This window comes from Zonotrichia albicollis, chromosome 15, assembly GCF_047830755.1.
Source record: "Zonotrichia albicollis isolate bZonAlb1 chromosome 15, bZonAlb1.hap1, whole genome shotgun sequence".
NCBI classification, from domain to species: domain Eukaryota; kingdom Metazoa; phylum Chordata; class Aves; order Passeriformes; family Passerellidae; genus Zonotrichia; species Zonotrichia albicollis.
The window spans coordinates 7,976,615-7,999,192 of NC_133833.1; the positions used below are offsets into that span (position 1 = coordinate 7,976,615).

At 41.7% G+C, this 22,578-nt stretch overlaps 1 protein-coding gene across 1 annotated transcript; it reads right to left on the minus strand.

Annotated features, from left to right (window-relative positions):
- Positions 1-12,349: 12,349 nt before the first annotated feature.
- LOC102066003 (neuropeptide Y receptor type 6) lies at positions 12,350-22,529 on the minus strand. Its single transcript, XM_005483608.4, has 3 exons — positions 20,998-22,529; positions 18,392-18,468; positions 12,350-17,347 (listed from the first exon to the last, which is right to left on the minus strand). The coding sequence occupies exon 3, from the start codon at positions 17,327-17,329 to the stop codon at positions 16,211-16,213; it is 1,119 nt and encodes a 372-aa protein (XP_005483665.1). The 5' UTR covers positions 17,330-17,347; positions 18,392-18,468; positions 20,998-22,529; the 3' UTR covers positions 12,350-16,210.
- Between the last annotated feature and the right edge of the window lie 49 nt (positions 22,530-22,578).

Sequence of the window (22,578 nt, forward strand, 5' to 3'; positions counted from 1 at the left end):
CTGATGTGTCCCCAGCTGGGTTCTCTGCAGGCTGCATCAAAAAACAGCTCTGCAAAACATATCTGTCACAAACAACTTTTATGAAAAATCCTTTCCTTAGGATTTTTTCCTCCTGAGAAGCTGGGAGGCCTCAGGAAACAAAATGTAAACAATGGTTATCTGCTGCTGTGGAATGCAACAGGTGCATCTGTGATTGGCCCATCTTGGTTGTTTCTAATTAATGGCCAATCACAGTCAGCTTGTTTGGACTCTCTATCCAAGACAGAAGCTTTGTTTTCATTCTTTCTGATTCTATTCTTAGCTTAGCTAGCCTTCTGATGAAACCTTTTCTTCTATTCTTTTAGTATAGCTTTAATGCAATATATATCATAATAAATCAAGCCTTCTGAAACACGGAGTCAGATCCTCGTCTCTTCCCTCAGCCTGAGACCCCTGTGACCACCGTCACACATGTCAGAGTTTTATGTGAGTTTCCTCTGTGGATGTGGGTCTAGGTTTTGCAGCTGAGAAATTTCCAGAGAGGAATCTTTTATCCTGGCCTTTTGCTAAAGCAGACAGGGCCGCACTCATCTCCATTTCTATTGTGACAGCGGTTCCTACAGCTGGGTTTTCCCCCTGGTGCTTAGGAGATGGAGTTCAATTATTGTGTCAGAGAAGGCAGAGCCTTTCCCCGGGCTGCCTGGGCAGGGATGGTGAGCACACAGGACACGTGCGGAGCGGGGATCGCGGCGCCGCCCGCGCTCGCTGCTTTTAGCCCTGGCAGGAGCCCCCAGCGTGCTCGGGATGCCAAACCAACAGCTGCAGCTCTCTTGATGGACACACAAGCACCTCTGGCCCCCGAATTTGCAGGTTTTTGTGACCCTAACCAAGGAAATTTAAAAGTTATATTGGCTGTGCTCTGACAGAAATATTCCTCCTGACTCCCGTGTGGCACAGCACCTTTATCAGCATTTGGGGACCAGCAGGTGCAGGGAGAGGGATGGAAGTTGGTGGGAAGCCTTTTTCTGGCTAGACAGCAGGCTTAAGTGCTTAAGGCAGAGCCCAATGGTCAGTATAAATAGCTCTCTGTAAGAACAGTGAAAATGGTTCTCATACAAAGCAGCTGAACTGGGACCAGCAAAATAATATCCCTGGTGAAAATCACACCAATGTCCTGAGACCTGCTGTCTGTGTCAGGCTGGGTGCAAGCTGGCTATTTTGAAAAGGCTTTTTCCAGGTGGGGACTGAGAGCCTCTGCAAGTGCCTTCAGTGGAGGAGCTGGGTCAGAGGCTGGGATTCTCTCTGGTTTTATATATGGAGATGGTTCTGTTTATCCTAAACAGAACATAATTTTTAGGAAACCAGCTTGGTGCTCTTCTCCTTGGATGGATTTTTGAGCTGCAGGGGCTAAACTCCTGTCTGAGGAGCTAAAAGTAACTGACTAAGCTAAAGCTAAAAGTAATTTCACCCTAAAATTCAGTGTCCATCTCTGTTTCTATCCCATTCTTTGCTTCTAGAAGGGCATTGTGTCTAATTTCATACAGCATCAAGGACTGTGTCAGCAAGGATTTGCAAGTGATGTTTCCGACATGTAAGCAAATTTTGCCTAAAACCTCATTTATCTCTAAATTGCACAGGAGACCCTCAGGCATCTGAAGGATTTTCATTTATGCCAGACAGGAATTAGTCAAGTCTTAATGTTCTGTGCCGCTGTTCCCGATGTGCTGCGGCTCCAGAGCAGCAGATGGCAGCAGCAGCCTGTGCTGCTCACAGAGCTCGGGTTCCTCAGCACAGCCTCGGCTGTCACCAAGCTGCTGAAATAGGACAGGGATTTTACAGCTGAAATCCAGCTCAGAGCAGAGGTGGGGGTTTTTTGCTTGTTTGGTTTTTTTGTGTGTGTGTTTTTTTTTTTTTCCTTGCTGCTTTGTTTTTGGGGTTTTTATTTGGTTGATTGGGGTTTTTTTTTCCCATTTCTTTTTTTTATTTTTTCGTTGTGTTTTGGTGGTTTTTGGGGTGTTTTTTTGGTTTTGTTTTGGGTTTTTTTTTGTTTTATTGGTTTTTTGTTTTGTTTGGAGTTTTGTTTAGTTTTTTGGGGGGTTTTTGTTTGTTTTTTTTTATTTGTCTTATTTGTTTTGTTGTTGTTTGTTGTTTTTTTTTGTTTTGGGATTTTTTGTTTGTTTTTGTCTTTTTTTGTTTTTGTTTTTTTTTTTGTTTTATTTGTTGTTTTTTTGTTTTGGTTTTTTGTTTGTTTTGTGTTTTGTTTGTTTTGGGTTTTTTTGTTTGTTTTAGTTTTTCTTTTTTTGGGGTGTTTTTTTATCCTTTTTTTGTTTGTTCTTTTGTTTGTTTTTTTGTTTTGTTTTGGTTTTTTTGTGTTTTTTGTTTGTTTGTTTTGGGTTTTTGGTTTTGGGGTTTTTTTCGGTTTTTGGTTTGGTTTTTTGGGGGGATTGGCTTTTTTGGGGAATTTTTTTTTTTGCTTTTTTGGGGTTTTTTTGTGTGGTTTTTTTTTTGGGGGGGGGTTGTTTTGCCTTTTTTTTTTAATCTAAGCATCTTCATAGACAGCTGGAGACTGTAGTTTTACCTGTGATTTCCCTTCCCCTCGTGGGTGCCTCACTGCAGTGGTCTGAGTGGTTTGCAGCAGAGCACAGAAGTGGCAAAGCTCTGAGCACAGCTCTGCTTTGTAGTCTAACAAACATTCCTGTACATGTGCTTTACCTGGGGCAAGCTTGTGGCACTATCAGTGAAAACTTTTAAATTGTCATGTCAAATCAGAGTTGTTGGGGCCATATGGCCTGGTTTCATAGCTGGTCCTTGCCTCTCCATGAGCATTTTCCAAAGCCATGGACACTGTCTGGAGCTTCTCCTTGGTGTCTTCCTGTGCATCTCTCATTGTGGCCTCACCTGGGACCTTCCCCTTGGCCTTGCTCCTGAGCTGGGTAAACATCTGGGATGCAGATGATGGTGAGGATGAGATGCTGTGCCTGGTGAGGATACAGGGCTTGGTTAGGGCTCGGTCCCTGCGATGGGCTGTGGGCACCATCCTGGGTCCAAGAGGAGCAGCTCTGCCCAGAGCACATGGGGGAAGGACAGTGTTTGCAGCAGCACATGGGAGAGAAGATTGATCTTCTGAGGGATTTGAATACCCAAGTCCATTAGAGCTCCCTGGGAAATAACTCGGATTCATGCTGGCATACCTTGGAAATCATTTTAAATTAAGTACCAAAACCCAATGCACTGCAAGACTCCCAGCATGTAATTCTGAACCCATTAGGAGATTTGTGCTAATTTTGAAAATAATCTTCCTATTTTAAATATTGCTTTGAATGTATTTTGAACTTGACTATTTGGCAGAAGGGGAGCAATTAAATCAAAGGAAAGATTATATTGTGTTACTTTAATTGTGATGGATTGAGTCATTTGCTGAAGGAAAATATCTACAAAGCATGTCTAAGTGCAGAAGCAAAACTGAAAACTGGTCTTGGCTGTTCTCTTCCCTGTGATGAATATATATTTATGTAATGCATTCCTTCTCATACCTTGATAACCCCAGGGGCCCACAGTGATGAATGAACTCCACTGAGAGCTGCAGGGAGATTGTCTCTGAGCCTGTGTGAGCACGAGGCACCAACATCCAGGTCCTGCATGTATTCATTTGTGATTTATGGCTTTAAAGCTGCATTAGGGAGAGGAGGAACATTCCTGACTATGCATTGCACCAGTGTCTGTGCCATTTGGGGTCCAACTGTCCCATGGCTGTTGCCAGTGCTTGCTCCTGCTGCCTGTGACATAGGCTGGGAAGGGAAGGTTGGGGCTTGTGGTATTTTGTGAGAGCCCTGCATTAGGCTGTGGATTCCTCTTCAAGAGCAACTGGTGAACCCTGCCTAATTTCCACCTTCAGAAAATTAGGCAACAAGTGGTAGACAAGTGATGGTTTTATTAAAACTGTCCTTTTTGGAGGTTTAAATTATATCTGGTTATTAATCTGTGACGGTGTTCACAGGGGTCTCAGGTTGAGGGAAGAGACTGGGATCTGACTCCATGTTTCAGAAGGCTTGATTTATTATTTTATGATATATATTGCATTAAAACTATGCTAAAAGAACAGAAGAAAGGGTTTCATCAGAAGGCTAGCTAAGTTAAGTATAGAATAGGAAAGAATGATAACAAAGGTTTGTGTCTCAGACAGAGTCTGAGCCAGCTGACTGTGGTTGGCCATTAATTGCAAACATCCAAGATGGGCCAATCATAGATTCACCTGTTGTATTCCACAGCAGCAGATAATCATTGTTTACATTTTGTTTCCTGAGGCCTCCCAGCTTCTCAGGAGGAAAAATCCTAAGGAAAGGATTTTCCATAAAAGATGTCTGCCACAATTAATCCATACAGCAGACTGTGGTTTTGGTGGCTCGTATTTGGTGGGTGCTGGGCACTCAGTGCTTCCAGTGCCAACAGCAGCCAGCTGTGAGTGCTGGACACCTGGAGGACCAGCACAGATGGGAAGGAGCACAGGAGGAGCAGGGCCAGCTCAGAGGCTGTGTGACCTGTGTGATGCCACCACGCTCACTGTGACACTGTGAGCTCCCCTCAGGGCGTATCATCTGTCTGAGCCTTTCCCATTCCTATTTCTGCCCACAGGCTGCTGGCAGCTGCTGTCATTAGAGCTTCTAACTCGAGCAGAAATGGTGCTAAATGCTGCTGGGGACAGGGAATGGCTTGGGCCAAACTGGGAGGAGTTTTGTCCAGCAAGTGATGGCTTGTCATGAAAGGATTCTATGTGCAAAGGTACAGGAGCTTTTGCTTCTAATTAAGCTGCACCTGTGGAGCTCCTGGGGTTAAGGGAACAGAGCTGCACTAGAGGTTTTTAAATCTGTGTGCTGTGGTAATAAAGCCATCAGTATTTGAAGATGATGTTGGCTGTTAACTGTCCCTCTCTGACCCTTCCTTGGTTAATGAAAATAGCAGTTGGATAAAAAATGCAAAGATTTTGAGTTGTGAAAATGTGTGTTTGCACCACTAATCACTTGAAAAATCAATCTCCAGACCTTCATTTGTTAAGAGCAGCTGATTAGCTGCTCTCCATGCTTTTTCCCTTTTAATAAAACCCCTGAGTGGAACAACAGAAGGGCTATAATTAAGGAGCAGTTTTCCCCTTTCTGTGTGACATTCTGTCAAATGTTAGCCAGTGGGTAGCTGGCACACACAGGACAGAAATGCCTTTGCCCTGTTGGGGCTTCACCTGTGACAGGGAGATGGGGCTTTGCTCCTCTCTGCAAAGACAAACTTGGGGCTGGAATGTGGCTGTGCTGGGTTTGGCAGCACTCTCTGTCCCTTGCTCAGCTGCCCTGGTGGGGAGGCTCTTTCTCTGCCACCAATCTGTGCCTTGGAGGTGACAAAAGGAGCACACCCAGGCTCTTGGTTTCCATGTGCTTCTGTCTCAAGGGCCCGGGTTAGATGATGAGGATGATGGTGACACAAAGATCTCTTGACACAGTAAAAGACAACTCTAAGGTTAATACTCTGTCCTCCTTAGGTTTTACCCTGGAGAGTGATGGCTTTGAATGAAAAAGAATTATTCTGAATTGTAAAGATTTGTGCATCTCTTAAATGACTTTCCTGTTCAAAGGCACACAGTACAATTTGTCTGGCCAGGCTGCAGGTTAAAAAGGAGCTCAGTGAACAAAGCTGATGGCTTTGTCTGTTTTCTGACTGGTACCTTCTGGTTTCTAAATGGCCACATATCAGCCATCTGGCAACAGGAAGGGTTTAGTATGAAAAATTAATTAGATACAATCTAAGCATAATTCTGCCTTGATTTTCTGCAACACAATAATAGTTTGTACCCATAAAAGACCAGTAGGAAATATGGTGATAAAATGACTACACCTCTTAAATTTTTTGTTGATTTACTTTTTTTTTTTCAAAAAAAGTGAAGAATTGTCCCAGCTGAAGGTAGTGTAAAGAACCCTGTGCAGGTTCTTGCTGTGCTGCCCAACCCAGCTGTACTGCAGGTGTGCCCACCACAGCTGCTGCCTTGCCCAAACAAGGGTGGCACATAATGACAATAATGACAATATATGGCAATAATGACAGACTGTGCCGTGATGGGTTTATGGTGTGGATGAGTAATTATTATGGACTGCAGCAATTCCACAAGCCTTGTGACAGAGGCTCCAGAGATAACAAGACAAAATGTCAATACAATAAAAGAGTGAGATGGGGAGAGACTTTTGGTTATTTTTCTTCCTTCTTTTCAAGACTGAGCCAAGAAAAAATCTGATTGTTGCATAAATTCAGGCTCTTCATATTTACATAGGAGCCACTAGGAGGAAAATACAATTTCAGCTTTACTCACGTAATAATGAGCATGATGTGGAACTCAGCTCGGGGAGCTCAGGCACAAAGCTGGTCTGGATTCTCTCAGGGTTTTGTCTAAATGCAGCTGTCTCAATTCATTGATGAGGCAGTGTCTGCACACGGTAGCAGTGCTGGTGTAAGGTGTGGCACTTTGGCAAACAGAGCTCTGGGTTTCTGGGGAAGAGCTGCAGGTACTCCAAGAAAATGCAGAAAGGGACTGCTGGGAGTCAAAGCAGAATGAGCAAACCTGGACAAGGATCTAGAGCTGAGTTTGTCCTGACCTTTGGTTACACTAAAAATGAGGGAGCTGATCTGCAAATGTGTGTTCTTTGTGATATCCAACACCTTCACATTTTGGAAGTGTTTAAAGAGCAAAATTCGTGCATGGGGAGAGTTGTCTGACCACGTTGGCAGGACACTGATTTCCCTAGGAAAGTTCAAACTGATATTGAGTTAGAGATCACAAGGATATAGATCCAAACTTCCTGTGCTGACCCAGCCCAGTGCCAGGGGTACACCCAGGCTGGGAATGTGGATGTGGAGTTGGTGAGGTGGTGGTGGAAGGGCAGCTTCCTTTGATGTGTGCATCACCTCTGCAGAGGCGAAAAAGGTGGAAAATGTCTTTTGAGGAATTCCTGCTCTGCACTGCAGGCCCAGTGTTTCTCCAGAGTCTCAGGGGTGCTGTGGAAAGCACAGTGCTGCAAAAATCTCTGGGAAGGAAAAGGATGAGTCTGGTATTTGGTAGTTTAGTGTGCAGGAATTCTGCTGCCAAAAATCCCATTACTTGCTTAATAGTGCCAAAAATTGATCTTTGATTCCTGATGCTTTGTACTAGTTATTTTTTAATTTTAAAAATTACCTAAGTGGATGGAAACAACTTTTTCATGTATGCATGATGGCTGGTAAATGCTCCAGAGTGTGTTGGTGCTTTGCTGTGGTTTTTGTCTGTGGGATCTATTATTGTGTTTTTTGGTTTTTGTTGTTGTGTTTTTGGTGAATTTGGTTGGGTTTTTTATCATTGGGGTGGTTTTTTTTTTTTTTTTTGTATTTTTGTTTCTTTGCTTTGGTTGGGTTTTTCTTGTTTGTTTTTGTTTGGTTTGGTTTTTTTTTAACTTTTGGGGGTTTTTGAGGGGTTTTTGGTTGCTTTTGTTCCCCCTGCAAATCAAACCTTCAATTTTCACTGTCCTGATTGATATACCTGAATTACAGGTTGTAAAATCCTGGTACTGACTCCTTGTATCATGCAGATGTCCTTGCTAAATCCTGTGAGAAATACGATCTCTATTCTTACCCAGTAAGCAAGGGAGTGGTAGAGAGAAGGGAGAGGAAGGGAAACTGAAAATCCAGGTAGAGCAAACTGAGCACTGGAGGATTCTAGAAATGTGATGAGCTTTGAGAAGGAGTAATCCATTTCTCATATACATTTCAGAATATATATATATGCATGAATACATATGTATATATGACTACATATGTATATATATGAATACATGAGGGTATATATATATGAAACATATATCTATGTATTTAGGAAACAGTCTGGGAGAAACCTTCCTTTCTGTGTAAGCATCCCAGATAATAACACATTTCCTACCCCTGGCACCAAAGTGGCTCATTTTTGATGTACTCAGTGCTGTGTGAGCCAGATTTCTGTCTTGGCTGCCGCTGGGGACATTTAAGAGGGTTCCTTGCTGTGTGAAGGAGAAATCCATTGTACCTCTGTCACCCCCTGGGAATTCTGGAGCCTTTCAAGGCTTTTTGATTAGGACTGCAAAGTGTTCATTTTTGCAGGAGGATGACTGCTGAGATGTTAAAACTAGATGGGAGATTACCCTAAATGCTGAACAGTAGGGTTAAAAGAATGGGTTTTATATAGCCTGAATCATTTGATTTGAGAGGAATGTTTGGTCTACCAAAAATTCTTTAGAACAATTTATCTAGAAATGGATGCTCGTAGGGGAACTGTTATTTTATATTTAGTGCTGCCTAAAGCTGGCACTGGGGTGTGGGAAACTTTTGATAAGGAGTTGTCAGTACCTGGTTTTCCACCTGACTTTATGTGGAAGCTGTGCCCAGAGGGCTGGGCATGGGCTGGGGGGCACAGGGTGGCCAGGTCTGCCTGTGCTGGCAGAATGAGCTGTTCAAGGAGTGAAGGACTCATTTCATTGCCTGGGTTTAGAGTATAAGTTAGCTTTCTTTCCATCTGGTTAAATGATGTCAGAGCCAAAGCCAATTTAAATCCAGACACACAGGTTTGCAAGAAGAGCAGGAGAGAAAGCAAAGTGGGTAAAAGTAGGTCTGAGGACTTGGGTAAAGGAAAAGCAGGGAGTAGTGTGAACCTGTGCTATAATAGCACAATGCTGATTCAACTACCTGCAAGAAGGTTTACGGTGTGCTGAGCAGACATCTTGGCACCAAAACCTTATTTCTAAATCTCTCCATCACAATTCCAATAGAGCTGGGAGCTAGAAATAGCAGAGGTGTAGCAGGAGCACCATATGGTGAGCAAGGCCCTTTCCAAGACAGGGCTGGAGCTGGGGCCAGGCTGTGAGCTGTGCTCACATCTCATTTCAGTGCTGAGCACCAGGCTCCAGCTTTTGGAGCAAACAGGTGCTGATCTGATTGTTGAAGGTGGCATGTGAGTAATGCCTGCCTCGGGGACCTGCTGATTGCTCTCCAGGTAAAGCAAATGAAGTCAGTATAAAAGGTTGACAGATATTCATGGAGATCAAACTTGACAAGCATCCTCTAGATATATGTAATATAAAATGCAGATGGCAGTAATTTGCAGGATTTCTGGTTTCTGCTTGTCTAAGGTGGTTCTGCTGGTGTCTGTTTCTCTGTTGAAATATCAACTTCCAAACCCATCAGGGTCCCAGAGATGAAGTGGGCAGGAAACAAATTTCTATTGATTTCAGCCCTGCTTTGGTCTGTTGCATGAAAAAAAAAAAAAGGAAAACAAAATTATTTTTTGCTTGCACATCTGCCCAGACACACCAGGCTCATTCCTCTTCCACCAGCAGCTCCTCTTCATGAATATCTGTCGACCTTTTACACTGATCTCTGCTCACCTCTGCCTTTGTGCTGGCAGCTGAAGTGGTCTCCACTGAGAGATTTTGGTTTTTCTGAGAGAATTCAGCTCCCAGTTTGTCGGCAACATGAACTGGGTCAGAGGAAAACCCCAATTCTTCAGAGTGGGGAGATCCTGAACCAGAGCAGCACCAAACATCTGGTGGGGTCAGTGGTGGTTCAGCTACACCCACCCAGAGCAGCTTCCTGGTGAAGTTTTAATTATGTGAATTTATGATTATACTTCAGAAAAAAAGCACTTTATCTAACTGAGCACAGGGGTTAGATTAGATCATATCAAGAGGCCCCTTCACATCCTTAACAGTTCAGTCATTCTGCATATTTTAAAATTCTACTTAATTGTTAAACTAGCAGCTGACTTTTTTTAGCTTTTCCAAGAAAACAAGAGGCAGCTATTATTTCTTAGCAGCAGATGTACAGTAACCCTTGATTAAATTAATTTGACTGTTCATAGTTTTTCTTTGTTCATAATTTGTTTTTGCTCATAACTTGCTGCTGCTATTTTCAGATGCTTTTTGTACAGCTGCTGCAGATACCCTCCATGCAGAAACACACTGAAAATATTTTAACACTCACCTCAGCCTTTTAACATGGCTTGAGTACTCCTAAAATCTTAATACACTGTATTTTTCTTTAGAAAGAGGCAAGAGCTCAAAGCAAAAGCTAATCAACTCTGTAAATTGATAAGTCACCAAAGTAAATTAGGCTAACAAAAAAAACCCAGAAAACAACTTTTCCCTTCAAATAGTTGATTTTTGAGTATCTCAATGAATAAAGATGTGAGGTTTAACAGGATACTTGGACTTCCATGATTGTTGGGTTTTTCTTGCATAATGCCCTCAGTATGTCTGTGTCTGGTCTGTTTGCATGATGGGGATGGGAAGAAAGAAAGTTTTTGTTATCATTCATCAAAGGCTTTCTTTTTAAATTTAGTGTCAGAGCTTGGGTTTCCTGGAACATCAAGCAGCAATTATCCCCCTGTGTTTGTTGACCTTCCAGTCAACTCAGATTTTGCTTTTGGATTCAATGCTAATTCTGGGGCAAATTTTTAAAGGAGTCTCAAGTTCATCTTTAATGGGAAGCCAGGAATCTTGTTCCCAGTCAGTCACAGGACTTCCCTTCCTTCAGCCAATGACTCAGTGCAGTATGTCAGTGGTTTTCTTTGAATGCCTAAGTGCAAGTGAAGTTTTAGCAGGTTTTAGTTGATAAATAACATTTCAAAAAGATGGTTATGCCCTCAGTGTGGGTCAGGTTTTGGGGGCTCTGTCTGCCAAGCATTGGAGTTCTGGAGAAACTGTTCTGGGATCTCCTTTCTTCTATTTACACAAAGACTTTTGACTTTTGCCCAGGTTTACTTCTCACGTGTAAGGATTTATGCAACATGTGATTGCATTTATCTGAAAAGCAAACAAAACCCCAATACAACTCCCACCCCCAAACCCAATAATCTGATGGGGACTGAACAGCTTCCACTGGCCAAATTTGGGAATTTGATCAGACTAGAGTAATGGGTTGGCTTTTAGTAGCTTTAATTATGGCAATTCCTGAGGTGGCTTCAAGGTAGAATTAACACATGGACTCATCTGACACAACTCTACCACCCAAATAAGTGTCCTCCCAAAATAAATAATTTTGTAACTTGTTAGTAGACAAGTCTGTTGGCCCTTCCTGAGGACAGGAGAGATTTGGGTGCCCTGGGCAGTGCCAGGGTGCCCTGGGAGATCTGTGCCTCTGTACTGCAGGTCTGAGTCCAAGCAATTAAACTCTGCAGGAGTCTCCAACCAAAAATGGAGCTGCCAAGGGGGGTGAGAGATCCTCTTTAGAAGGAACCCAAACTTTCAGAGCTTCCTGTGAGTCTAGTAGCCATTCCTGGCTGGAAGAACTAATTCATGGAGTGTTACAACCCTGACACCTACGTGAATTAACAGGTTTTCCTTACCAGGTGTGAGGGTGAAGTGAATTCTGCAGAGAGCAGCTCCACACGTGCCAATTCCATCACATTATGTAAATAGCCTGTGACTAATGGAGAAATCTATGAAATGAAATGAAAGAAATGAAATGAAGTGAAATGAAATGGAAATTAAATAAAAGGCATCAGTCAGTGCATTTGCATGGAAACCAAAGGAACCTTGTTTAAAAATGAGTGATAGTAGACAAGATAATTCTACAGTTGCCATTGTGGAATATTTCTAAGTGTCTTATTAGCATAGAATTGAAGGGACAATGTTGTTTATGGAGTCTGTGAGGTTCCTCTCAATTCTGCAGCCTGTCTGACCCTTCCTTCATTGTGAGGTTTCTCAAAGCTTTGCTACAGATTTGTTCTCCTCTCATTTTTAAAATTGCCTTTCTGTGTCTACTTTTATCTATTTTTCTGTCCCTGTTCCCATTTTTTTTTCTTCCTCTGCCTTGTACCTTTTAGCTTTTAAAAGTTTTCTTTCTGTCTCCTATAACTGAGCTGGCTATTCCTTTTGTTTAGTTTTTTTTTCTCGTTTGTCACATACCCTGTTGCTTTTTAATTTTTCTGTGTGTCTTTTTTCCCTCTCTTCTCTCATCCCGATACTTTAGAGGATCACCTTAGCACACTGTTATCCCTGGAGTGTGCTTTGTACCCCTCTGGGTTTGTCAGGACATCTCTGGAGGTCACCTCTTCTCCTCTGAGCAGTCTTTGTGTCCTCTCCTCCTCCTCATTTGCCTCTTCTGGGTCAGCAGCTCCCTCACGCACCTGAACTCTGCTCTGGTCCCTTCCTGGGTACCTTTGTGCCCTCCAGGGCCATCCCTTTGACCTGCAGCAGGCTCTGCTTCTCTCTTGGAACTCTGGATCTTTCTTTGGACCTTTTGGTGATTCTTGGTGCTCTGGTGCCCTGTTTGAATGAGAAATGTCCTACCCCAGTTACAGACAGTACAATTCACCAGCTGGCCAGGGGGATGGTTTTACACAGCACAATATTTATTTGTCAGTCAATGGGAGAAATCAAAGTCTTTAAATCACACACAGCACTGGCACTGCCTTTGTCCGCAGACAGGATTACAGTCAATGATCAACTGAGCTCTTTGCTCAATGGAATAATCTCCACAGTGAATGGCAGTTCCCAAGTATCTAACCCCAGTTATAAGGTTATAGGTGCTTAAAGTGAAACCAATCCACCATAAAATACACAGACATATAAGGACACAGTTCATTTACAAAGATGTTTATAAATACATTGGTCTGGTCTGCATGACCAAACCACTCAAACAAAGCTCTGGCACAGTTTTTATTTTTTAAAATCTAAGACTTTCTGTGCTGGAACAGCACTGGGAGTTCAGGCTCCCCCTCTAGGTTTCTGTAGTTAGTTCCATGGTGCTGCTTCCCCAAGGCAGCTCACAGTTCTCCAGCTGGCTGCATCAGGGAACAACTTTCCGCTGAGAAATGCTGTTAGTATATTTTCTACTTGGCTATACCAATAAAACAAGGGAAAATAAAGTCATCAGCATTACCCAAGACAGGGCAACATTTGCCAGTTGAACTTGAGCAATCTTTAGTACCAGTTATTGCAGTTCCATTTACTGCTGTCACACACCATGTTGGAGTCCATAATACTTATGCTTTAAAAACAAGTGATTCCTCTTTGTTCCTATTCCTGTCACAGTCAATTGGCTCCTCCTGACTTGCTTGGAAGCTCAGGACCAGGATGCAGAGGAAGGCAGTGGATGAGGGAGCGAATGTGCAGCACTGAGAGTGACGTCTGGGACAGTGAGGATCCTCTGCTCTGTTAACAATGATTGCTGCAAGTGCAGCTCTGAGGAGAGATTCTTGATGATTGAATGCTCAGGACAGAAATGGAGCATCCATCAACACTTGAGTCAAGTGAAATTGTGAGAAAGAAATGAGAAGGAGAAATCAAGGCGCAAGTATTATTGTTCACTTTTGATTCTGAAGCAGTGTCATTGCTCAGAGAGCTCCCACCTGCTAATGAAGAACCCTCTTATGCCAAGCATTTCAGACTGGAAGGAAAAATTGAGTGCTTAACTCTGATCAGGATGTCAGGAGTAGACAATTGCTATTACAAAAAGTGATGGCAATCTCCTTTTTTTTGCCTAATACATACTGCCCAAGCGCTTCCATGGAGAGACAGCAGAGAGACCATCCATCAGCATCACATTATCTGAACCAGAATTCATTTCATGGCTGCTTTAAAACCACTTGGAACATGACACTGAGACCACCTCTGCTGTAAAAGTAAGCACACCTGGGGGATGGGATGGGATAGGATGGGATGGGAGCCACTCAGGCCAAGCTCACACATGGGAATCTCAGCTGGGCCTGATTCAAACTTTAAATACTGTCTGAGATATTTGCCAATGAGAGTAATCTGAACTGCTATCCTAGTATTAATAAATTAGAGTAAATTGTGAATGCCATGTGCTTCTGAAATGCTTTAAACATGGGCCCTGAAGCTGTAAAAGTGTATTTAAATTCAAAGAAGATGGTGCTAGAGATTTGTGTTCCAAACCCAGGGAAATTCAGTTGATGGCCCAGCCTCTGGCAGGTGTGACACCAGCATTTGTTACAACACTGTTAGGAAATTACTTTCTGACAGGAGTGGATGGTTTTCAGTACAGGCACTGGGATCCCCAGGAAAAGTGAAGTTCCTGGATCAGATTTGCTCTCAGTGTAGCCAGGTGCAATGAGGACAGTGAATCACTTTGTTAGCCAGGGGTCTCAGGGGTGAGAGCAGCAGCTCCATCCCCTCCCCTTGGCCAGAGCCCAGCCCCTCTGAGCATGCACAGCCCCAGTGCCACTGACGGCAAGCTACTGCTCTTAACTCGATGAAATGCCTCTTGTGCTGGGCACACAGATGAAGAGTATCAGCAATAAAGGCAGCCCAGTGAGCTGGGTGGAAGTTCACAGGAATAGTCAATGCTGAGATACTCTCAGCAGTCTGATCATTGGCCTTTTTAGTATTTAGCTGTCTCCTGGTTTCTTTTCTATGATGTTAAGGTTTGTGTAATCAATTCCAAATGCATGATATTTGATTTAATTAGAAAAAACCCCTAAATGATGCCAAAGCTAATCCATACCTATCACTCAGATACTTGATTACCATGTCATTGATTCTGCCATCCTTACCCTTGTGATGGGGCTGCCTTTATGATTTCTAAGGGCTCAGACACAAAGGGACTTCACCGAGGTCTTTTCCCTCAGTGTGGATCTGGGGCATTAACAAACCTGAGCATCTGCAGGAGCTGCTGGGGCTCTTGTGGCAGAGCTCCTGTGATGAGCAGGGTGGTGCAGGCACTCTGAACCAATGCTGGAACAGGAGAGCTGTGCCCAAACCCTTTAGGAACTGGATGCCCATGGAAAGCAGTGTTTCCTCTGCAAGAGAACTTCACAGCCTTAAGGTGAGTTCCATCACAGCTGAGTCATCAAGGAGCTCACTGAAATGTGAATTTTTTTTGCTTAAGTGGGCATCCATAAATTGCTAAATTTAGAGAATACTTTACCTTATGTACAAATGTTAGAACAAGGGGTTTTGAAACCCAGAAGAAAAAGGGGGGGTTTAGCAGTACAAGTAATTAATTATATTTAATTTGAACACGAGGAACCATGGTGAATTTTTGGACTAAAGTGTTCTAAGTATTGTGTTTAAACAGCTCAATGTTAACTGATTATTTATGTTGCCACTATTATGGATGAAGAAGTTTGGCTACTTTTTTATGGCCACACTGGAAAGTGCTTTTTAAAATGTTTTAGTTTAAAAAAAAGTTGTGTTCAGTATTATCCCTTTAGGCTTCTCTGCACTCTGTTACAAAAGAAAATGTTTTCAAATACAGAAATTGTGTTTCTGTGAACAGAAATGACCACATCTGCTCGAGTGTGCCCTCTTGCTAGTGCAGAAATATGGGGGAAAATATTGCTGAAATTTAAATGCAAACTTAATTTTCTACTGAAAGAGAAATCTGAGTAAGTAGCTAGAATAAAATTGATTCTGAATTCATAGTGGGTTGTTTTGGTAATGGAGATTCTAAAAGGTCTGTTGTGAGGAGCAGTGATGATGGTAAGAGAGAAAACAATGAATCTTTACTGGTGCTTTGGAGAATGCAATGCTTTTAGGAGAAATGCTAAATATATATTTCATCTTGAACAACATCATTCTGAGTGAAACTTGCAGTACATCAAATGGGTTCTGTTTTAGTGTTCATAAAAAAAAATCCAGCTCTTAGCTTTTCCCTTGTTAAAATACAATTTCTGGGCTGAACTGGTACTGAGCCAAAGCAAACTGCATGAGGGGGCTGAAAGGAAGGTGGTGGAGTCTTAGGGTAACTTCCAGGGCCTTCCTTACAGTGTGAACTGCCTCTAATCTGCAGATTGGTGTAGGGCTGGAAAATAAAAATGCCAGAAAACAGTGTGTGAAAGGATGCTGAAATTAGGAATAGAAGAGTGTTCAGGGTTTACCTGGGGGAAGACAGGTGTTTAGGAAGGACAACCCCATCAGTGGCTGAAAGGGAAACATTTTTACTGGAGTTAAGGTAGCATGCCAGTGACTTCAAAACTGGATTAAAAAAGTAAGATGTTAATACTGTTTGTAATTTATTATGATTGATCTTTAGGGCTGTTGGAAGTGGTTTTACCAGCATTAATACTATCATAAAGTACCTGTTAAGACTGTGCCTATGGGAGCATAATCCTGGTTTTGCTGAACTAAATGGCAAAGACCTCCTCTAAACCTGGTGGTGACATGACCAAGACCTGCAGAAAGAGGCCATCTGCAGCAAAATACAGAATTTTGGAAGCTGCAATTAGATTGTTTTATATATCCACATGGGGATTATTTAACTTCAGAGACCCCTTAGATGCATCTGTTTGCAGGTTTGAAAGGGCAATATTTTCATATTCCTCTTGTGATGCTGAGCACCTGCAGTGGTGAGCTAGCACTACCAAATCCTTCTGGAAGTTCCTGTTCAGAAATCCATAAAAGATGGGATTGATACATGTCGAGATCATGGCCACAAGGTGGCAGATTGTAAATGCCAGGTTGTGATTACAGCTCATTAGTGCCTCGTAGTTCCAGTCAAAAACCACATTGAATATATTGAGAGGCAGCCAGCAAGCTGCAAAGGTCACCACGATTGACACCAACATCATATTGATCCTTTTGTTTTCACTCAGCCTGTTCTCATTCTCTCTCATCCTGTCTATTTTACCCCTTCTCCTTCGAAGACACACGAATATCCTGAGATAGCAGATAAAAATAAAGCCCAGTGGGAAGCAGTACTGGAAAACCAGCAGGCTGGTGGTGAAAATCAGCCTCTCTGTAAGAGATGGCCATGCCTCGATGCAAGCCACCTTGTTCTTGTAGAAATCACTGTGGAAGGACAAATGTTTGAAGGGCTCATCTGTTATTTGGTGGAATACTAAAAAAGGAGTGGATATGATGAGGGAAAGCCCCCAGATGAAAAGAATTCCCCAATAAGCATGTGAAATATTGGGCTTCCAGCCACGGGGGTTCACAATTAACTGGTATCTCTCAATAGCAATGAGTACAAGTGAGAAAATGGAGACTGAGACAGACAGGCTTTGTATGAAAGAGCCAATTTTACACATTGCCTCCCCAAATATCCAGTGGTCCATTAAGGTGTATGCCACTGTGACAGGAATGCACATGATACAGATCAGGACATCTGATAAAGAGAGGTTGGCAATCAAAATGTTGGTGACATTTTGAGCTTCTTTCCGTCTCTTTATTATAATAATTAAGCAAAGATTTCCAACAAGCCCCACCAGTGTAACCAGTGTGTAAGCTGTAATCAGCAAGAATTCTGCAAGGGAGGAAAGGTGGCATGTATCAAAGTTCAAGAACTGAGAGAGGCTAATGTTAGAGATAGTTTGGTTCAGGATCTCGCTGGGGTGCTGAACAGCTTTATCCATCCTGAAGCATCTTCCAACCTATGGACAAAACCTTGCATTATTTAGAATGTAATGTATTTAAATTTTAAATGTATTTAAAATCACCTTTGCATGGAGATTTTCAAGCAGTGAATACTGTGGGTTTATCATTTTAGTCAGCGTCCATAAAGTTTGGAGCAAATCTAACATGATTAATTAGAGCACTGGAAAAGCAGATGGTTATCAGTGGGTCATGTATCCCTGTGGAAGGAGGTTGGTGTCACCTCTCTGAGGTTCTGCACTCTCAGTGCTACAGATCTATAACTGATGCACAAGAAACAGCTGTGATAGCAGCTCTGACTGAACTTGTACACTCTCCCACAAATCCTCTTTTACCAGCTGAGGATGAAGTTTGCTTTTCAGAATAAAGTATTCTAAGATCTGTCCCTGCTGAAGATTTAAGAAGGTTTAATGGATTCCAATGAGGATAATCTGTTGCTTTTGTATTACCAGAAAAGAAGAATTGGGTCCTGCCATCACTCTGCTAGCTTAGACATCACACTTAGATTTTCTTTAGAACTACAAAGCACTGTGAGTTAATACACTCAATCCTCCTGAATTAATCAGTTATGTGTGCTTGAGATCAAATGGCATTCAAAACCTCTATGAATGATAGCTAAAAGGGAGTTTCCTGTTCTACTGATGCATTGAAGATAGTATGTCCTCTTTCCTAGATCTGACCTGAGAAAAATGTAAACAAAATAAAGCTCACATTGTAGTTATACAGAAAATAACTCCTCTTTCAGCTCTAACTTAAACAGGAGTCAAGCAAAAAAAATCTGGGATTAGAACAGTTCTGTGGTTTTAAAACTTATATTAATGGGAAGAGTTATGTTCAACATAACATCTTGATGGGTTTGAATTTATCACTGAGTGCAAAACTTAATCTTAATTTAAAGGCTCACCAGCTTTCTGGCCAGAAAGAGGTTGTTTCCAACCTGGGAAAGGAAAAGCTAGGCCTGAAAAGAGCTATTTTAAAATTTAAAAATGGATAATTGATGTATGTTCTACACATATATCTTTCAAAACTCAAGTTGATCTCACCTTAATTCCTCTGTGAAATTACTGGAAAACTAGCTGGAAGGAAATCATTCTTCTCCCCTAGTAATGGTGTTGAGAGCCTGTGGAGAAAGGAGAACGAAGAAGCAGTGGGAAGTTAGAGGATACACAAAAAGAAGGAGGGATGGGTGGATGTTTTATTATTCTAGAAAAAATCTGCAGATTTGTCAGTCCTTTCACAGAAATGGTTGCCATTATTTAATCACTAAGGATTTTTAAAAGTTTGGTTGCCTGTGCAAAATTAAGCACTTAATCCAGGGTTAAATTGGAATTATGATTCCATACTTGTTTTCCCACAGACACTCAAAGAATATTCCAGCCAGAGTTATGTCCTGGACTGCTTTATCCTGATATTTCTGTTTGACATAAGTTGGGGTGCTTCAAATTAGGATCCTAAAAAATATCCAAAAAACACCATGCTCCCCTTTGGAGCATCTATTACCACTGTCATTCTGATTAAAATACCCTTTTCAGTCAGCTTACTCAAGTGGGAAGTGGCTGCAGATAAATGTGACTGTGTGTGGCCCTGATGTCCCAAAAATGACTTGAATTGTGGTCAGGGCTAGCACTAAGCCCTGTAGTCTCCCTAGAGAATATACCTGGCTTGGTTAAAGCTGTATTGGGGTATAGGAATGTGCTCTCTGTTGACAGAGTGACAAAAGTATCTTTTGTCTCCTTAAAAAGGAAAAAAAGCTCAGAAGTAAAAAGACACCTCATAGGACTTTGGGGAGTTCACTTCAAACTTAAGGTTAGCCAATTGGACAGGAGCTAAAAAGTCTCACCAAGCAATTTACTAGAAAAAGAAGAAAACAAAGAAACTAATCACTTTTGTGAGGCGTTTTACCAGGAGCAAGAACCTCTTGCACCTGGCTCAGTTTTTTTCTGTAGAGTTTTGTTATTTTGCCTTTTATTAAAACTTCTCTGTTTCCAACACTTCCACAGAAGCCATCCTGCTGATTTCATGCCTTCTAAGGTAGCTGAGCTATCTCAGGTGTGATATAAATCTCCAAGAGCTTATAAGACCTGTCTTGAGGAGACTTTATATCATTGGGGAATGACATGGAGAACTGTACAATCCTGTTGCAAACACTATGGGTGTCTGGAGGCTCTGATAGATTCTGCAGTCCCTTGCAGGTGTCCCTATGTCAGTAGGGCCAGAACAAGAGCTAGGTTCTCCACAGTGTGCCCACCATGCTCCACAAACTGCTCTGCTCCCGAGGCCAGGAGAGAGGCCAGGGACTGTGACTGACTGCCACAGGGTGTGACTGGGTGTATATATATACACACATATGTAGGTATGTGTATATATGAAATACAAATATATGGAATACATGAAAAGCAGCCCCTTGAGGAGGGCACTGTCGCCACCTTTCCCCAGGGCAGCACTGGCTGCCTGCCTGGGTTTCTCACACCCAAGGCTGTTTGTGCTGGAAGGACAGAGGCGCTCAATGGCAGATTGGCAGCTGGTCCCCAATGGGATTTGCTGCCACTTCAGAAGTGTGAGGATCTAAAGCCTGGCTGCTTTACCCCAGGGGTGATCTGTGTCTGCAGTGCCTGTGGTGTCCACCTGGCTGGCACAGACCTGATCCTTCAAAGACAAACTCTGCTCTTCCCTGCTTTTTATGTGAGCAGGAAAAGCTGTGGGGGACTCAAAAGGCCACGAGGCTGAGCCAAGTTTGTAATATTTTATGCACTATTTGCTAGGCTTGTTTATTTCTCCATGGATGCACAACACAGTTTGATAGCAAATTCTGAGTGTCTTCTCCCAAGAATTCAGGATGGTAGAGCTTCTCTGGCATTTGGGAAAAGTCTGCTGACCTAACCAGTTCACTTGCTACATCAGTTTGAGGCACACTCTCCATCTATACTGTCCTTTTCTCAGGAAAATGTGCAATTTCTTTTCATTCTTTGGTTTGTGCTGGGAGTTAAAGAGTGCAGTATTTAGTACACACCATTCTGTGAGGCAATTTAAACATTTCCTTGGCAATAAAACAAATCCACCTGTCTTGGTAAGCATCTCATAGCATTAAAAAATAAGTTACTCTAATATTTACTACAGCATGTTGAACTATATTGTAATACATACTGGCATTTTTTAATCTAATAAATAAATGTTATTGGAATCAGCATCCTTGGATCACAGCTACAGCTGATACCAGAATTGAATTGTTTAACAAAAAGAACTAATTGCTTCAAGCCCTAATCCATGCATTTTGGAAAAGATCCTCTACCACAGTAAGAGTTTAACTCTGTAAGATATTATAAACCCTCAGTCTTGTTTCACTCCTCTATCTGCAGAAACATTACTGAAATGTTCATAAGCAAAAGAAAGGTTTAAAATAAAATGAGTTTTAGAAAGGCTTTCTTCCCTAAGTATTTTCTTACCTGTGCTAAAGATGAATAGTCCCATCCTTTCAAGGTGACCAACAAATGTTTCAATTACAAACCTTAAGTTCCTAAGTATTGCACAGATAAAATGCGGAGGAAAATTTACATTCAATTTTAAATATAGGTTATAGAGAATAAATTAATGCTTTATAAGATATTTCAGTAACTTTTGCCATAGTTCTATTGATTTTCTGACTTCTTACCTGATGAAAAATTCAAGTCATATCCACACTGCTTTAACAATTTTTCTTTTCCCTCAGAGCCAGCAAACACATCTTCTTTCTGTATGAAAGAGTCCAGAGCAAAGCCATGTCTCCTAAAGCCACACTCAAACTCTCCTTTCTTCTGTGTGTATCAAAGCTCAGATCCCCACTTTGCAGCAGTGCTGAGGCTGCCAGGCTGTGGGAAGGCAGCTGAGGAATAAAACGAGCTCTGGAATCCAAGAGGAGACGAACAGCAGTGAGCAGGGAGGAGGAAGGACCAGTAGTCATGGGGATGGATTTTCCTCCACTGTGCTGCTTCCCTCCACCCTGTCAAACACCTTATCATGCAATTTCATTTTCAATTATTTAATCTGTTCTGTAGTTCAAATGTTTTCCCTCTGCAGGGTTTCATACATAAACATCTGCAGATGGCATATTGCTTTCTTAACTGATACAGCAATACAATGAGCTGCTTGGAAGGAGCATGCATGTCCCATTAAGTGTATAATTTGTTTTATTGCAATTAAGATAATCAGATTTTCATTATAAATTGATATTTTAGCTTACACTCCTCAGATAAAACCAGTATTCCTGAAAAGCAAGGCATGGCACACTGCACTAGCACATGGTGAAAAGGGGCTTTATTTTTCTTAGTGTTTTTTTCAGTAAGAGTCCATATGTTTTGTAGACATGTTTATAAAATAAGCATTCAGCTTACTCACTCAATATTTAGAATGAACATTTATGGAGTGGGAAAGAACTGCTTTTCTTAGGATTTGAAATCTGGTAAGTTGCTCTATAAACTTGCATTTTTACCTGGGTCCACTTAACTTTCAGTATTTCAGTCTTTTTTTTTTTTTTAAGAGAATGGCTTTTCAAAAAGCAGTAGGATTTTTGGGATCAGCAATACCGATGCTGTACTGAAGTGCAATTCAGAACTAATTATCTAAAAATATAGTTGGTTGTCATTCTATATTATTTGAATAAAATAGCTGCAGGGGGGAAAGAGCCTTTGTGACCCTGTGACCAGATGAACATCCTGCTTTTCACGTGTTTGAGTCTATTCCTGATGTGTTTGTCCAGATTGTTTTTTAACCATCTGTGGAGATCTTGGATTCGAGTGCCTAATTGACTGCTAGGAAGACTGCCTTAACACCTCTCCATAAAACTTCCTTCTCTGTAGTTTAACCAGAGCTTTTTATTCTAGGTGTGGTTTGGGAATTCTGATATTTTAAATAAAAATGCTGCAATCAAACAATGGGAATATATTTTTTCTAAAGCATTTCTAGAGCTTGCTGGGTTTGATTATGTCAGTATTACTATAAAAACAAAGCTTTGCCAAACAATTTTAGAAGTTCTGCTTCTGGTTTTAGTGTAACCCCAGGAAGTCAATCAGGACCTGAACATGCAATGTGATAGATAAGCATCAGAACAGGCCATAAAAATGGATATCTACTTATGAAGCAAATAAGTCAATAAAATTAAAAGATGTTCTGATTCTATCTCTAAATTTCAAAGGTCATTTTGCTTATTTACACATGCCTCTGTTTCTAATATAATTCTGCATGCAGTCCTTCATTT

Coding starts and splice junctions, on each gene's coding strand:
- LOC102066003 (XM_005483608.4), bottom strand. CDS start 17,329: ATGGATAAAGCTGTTCAGCACCCCAGCGAGATCCTGAACCAAACTATC.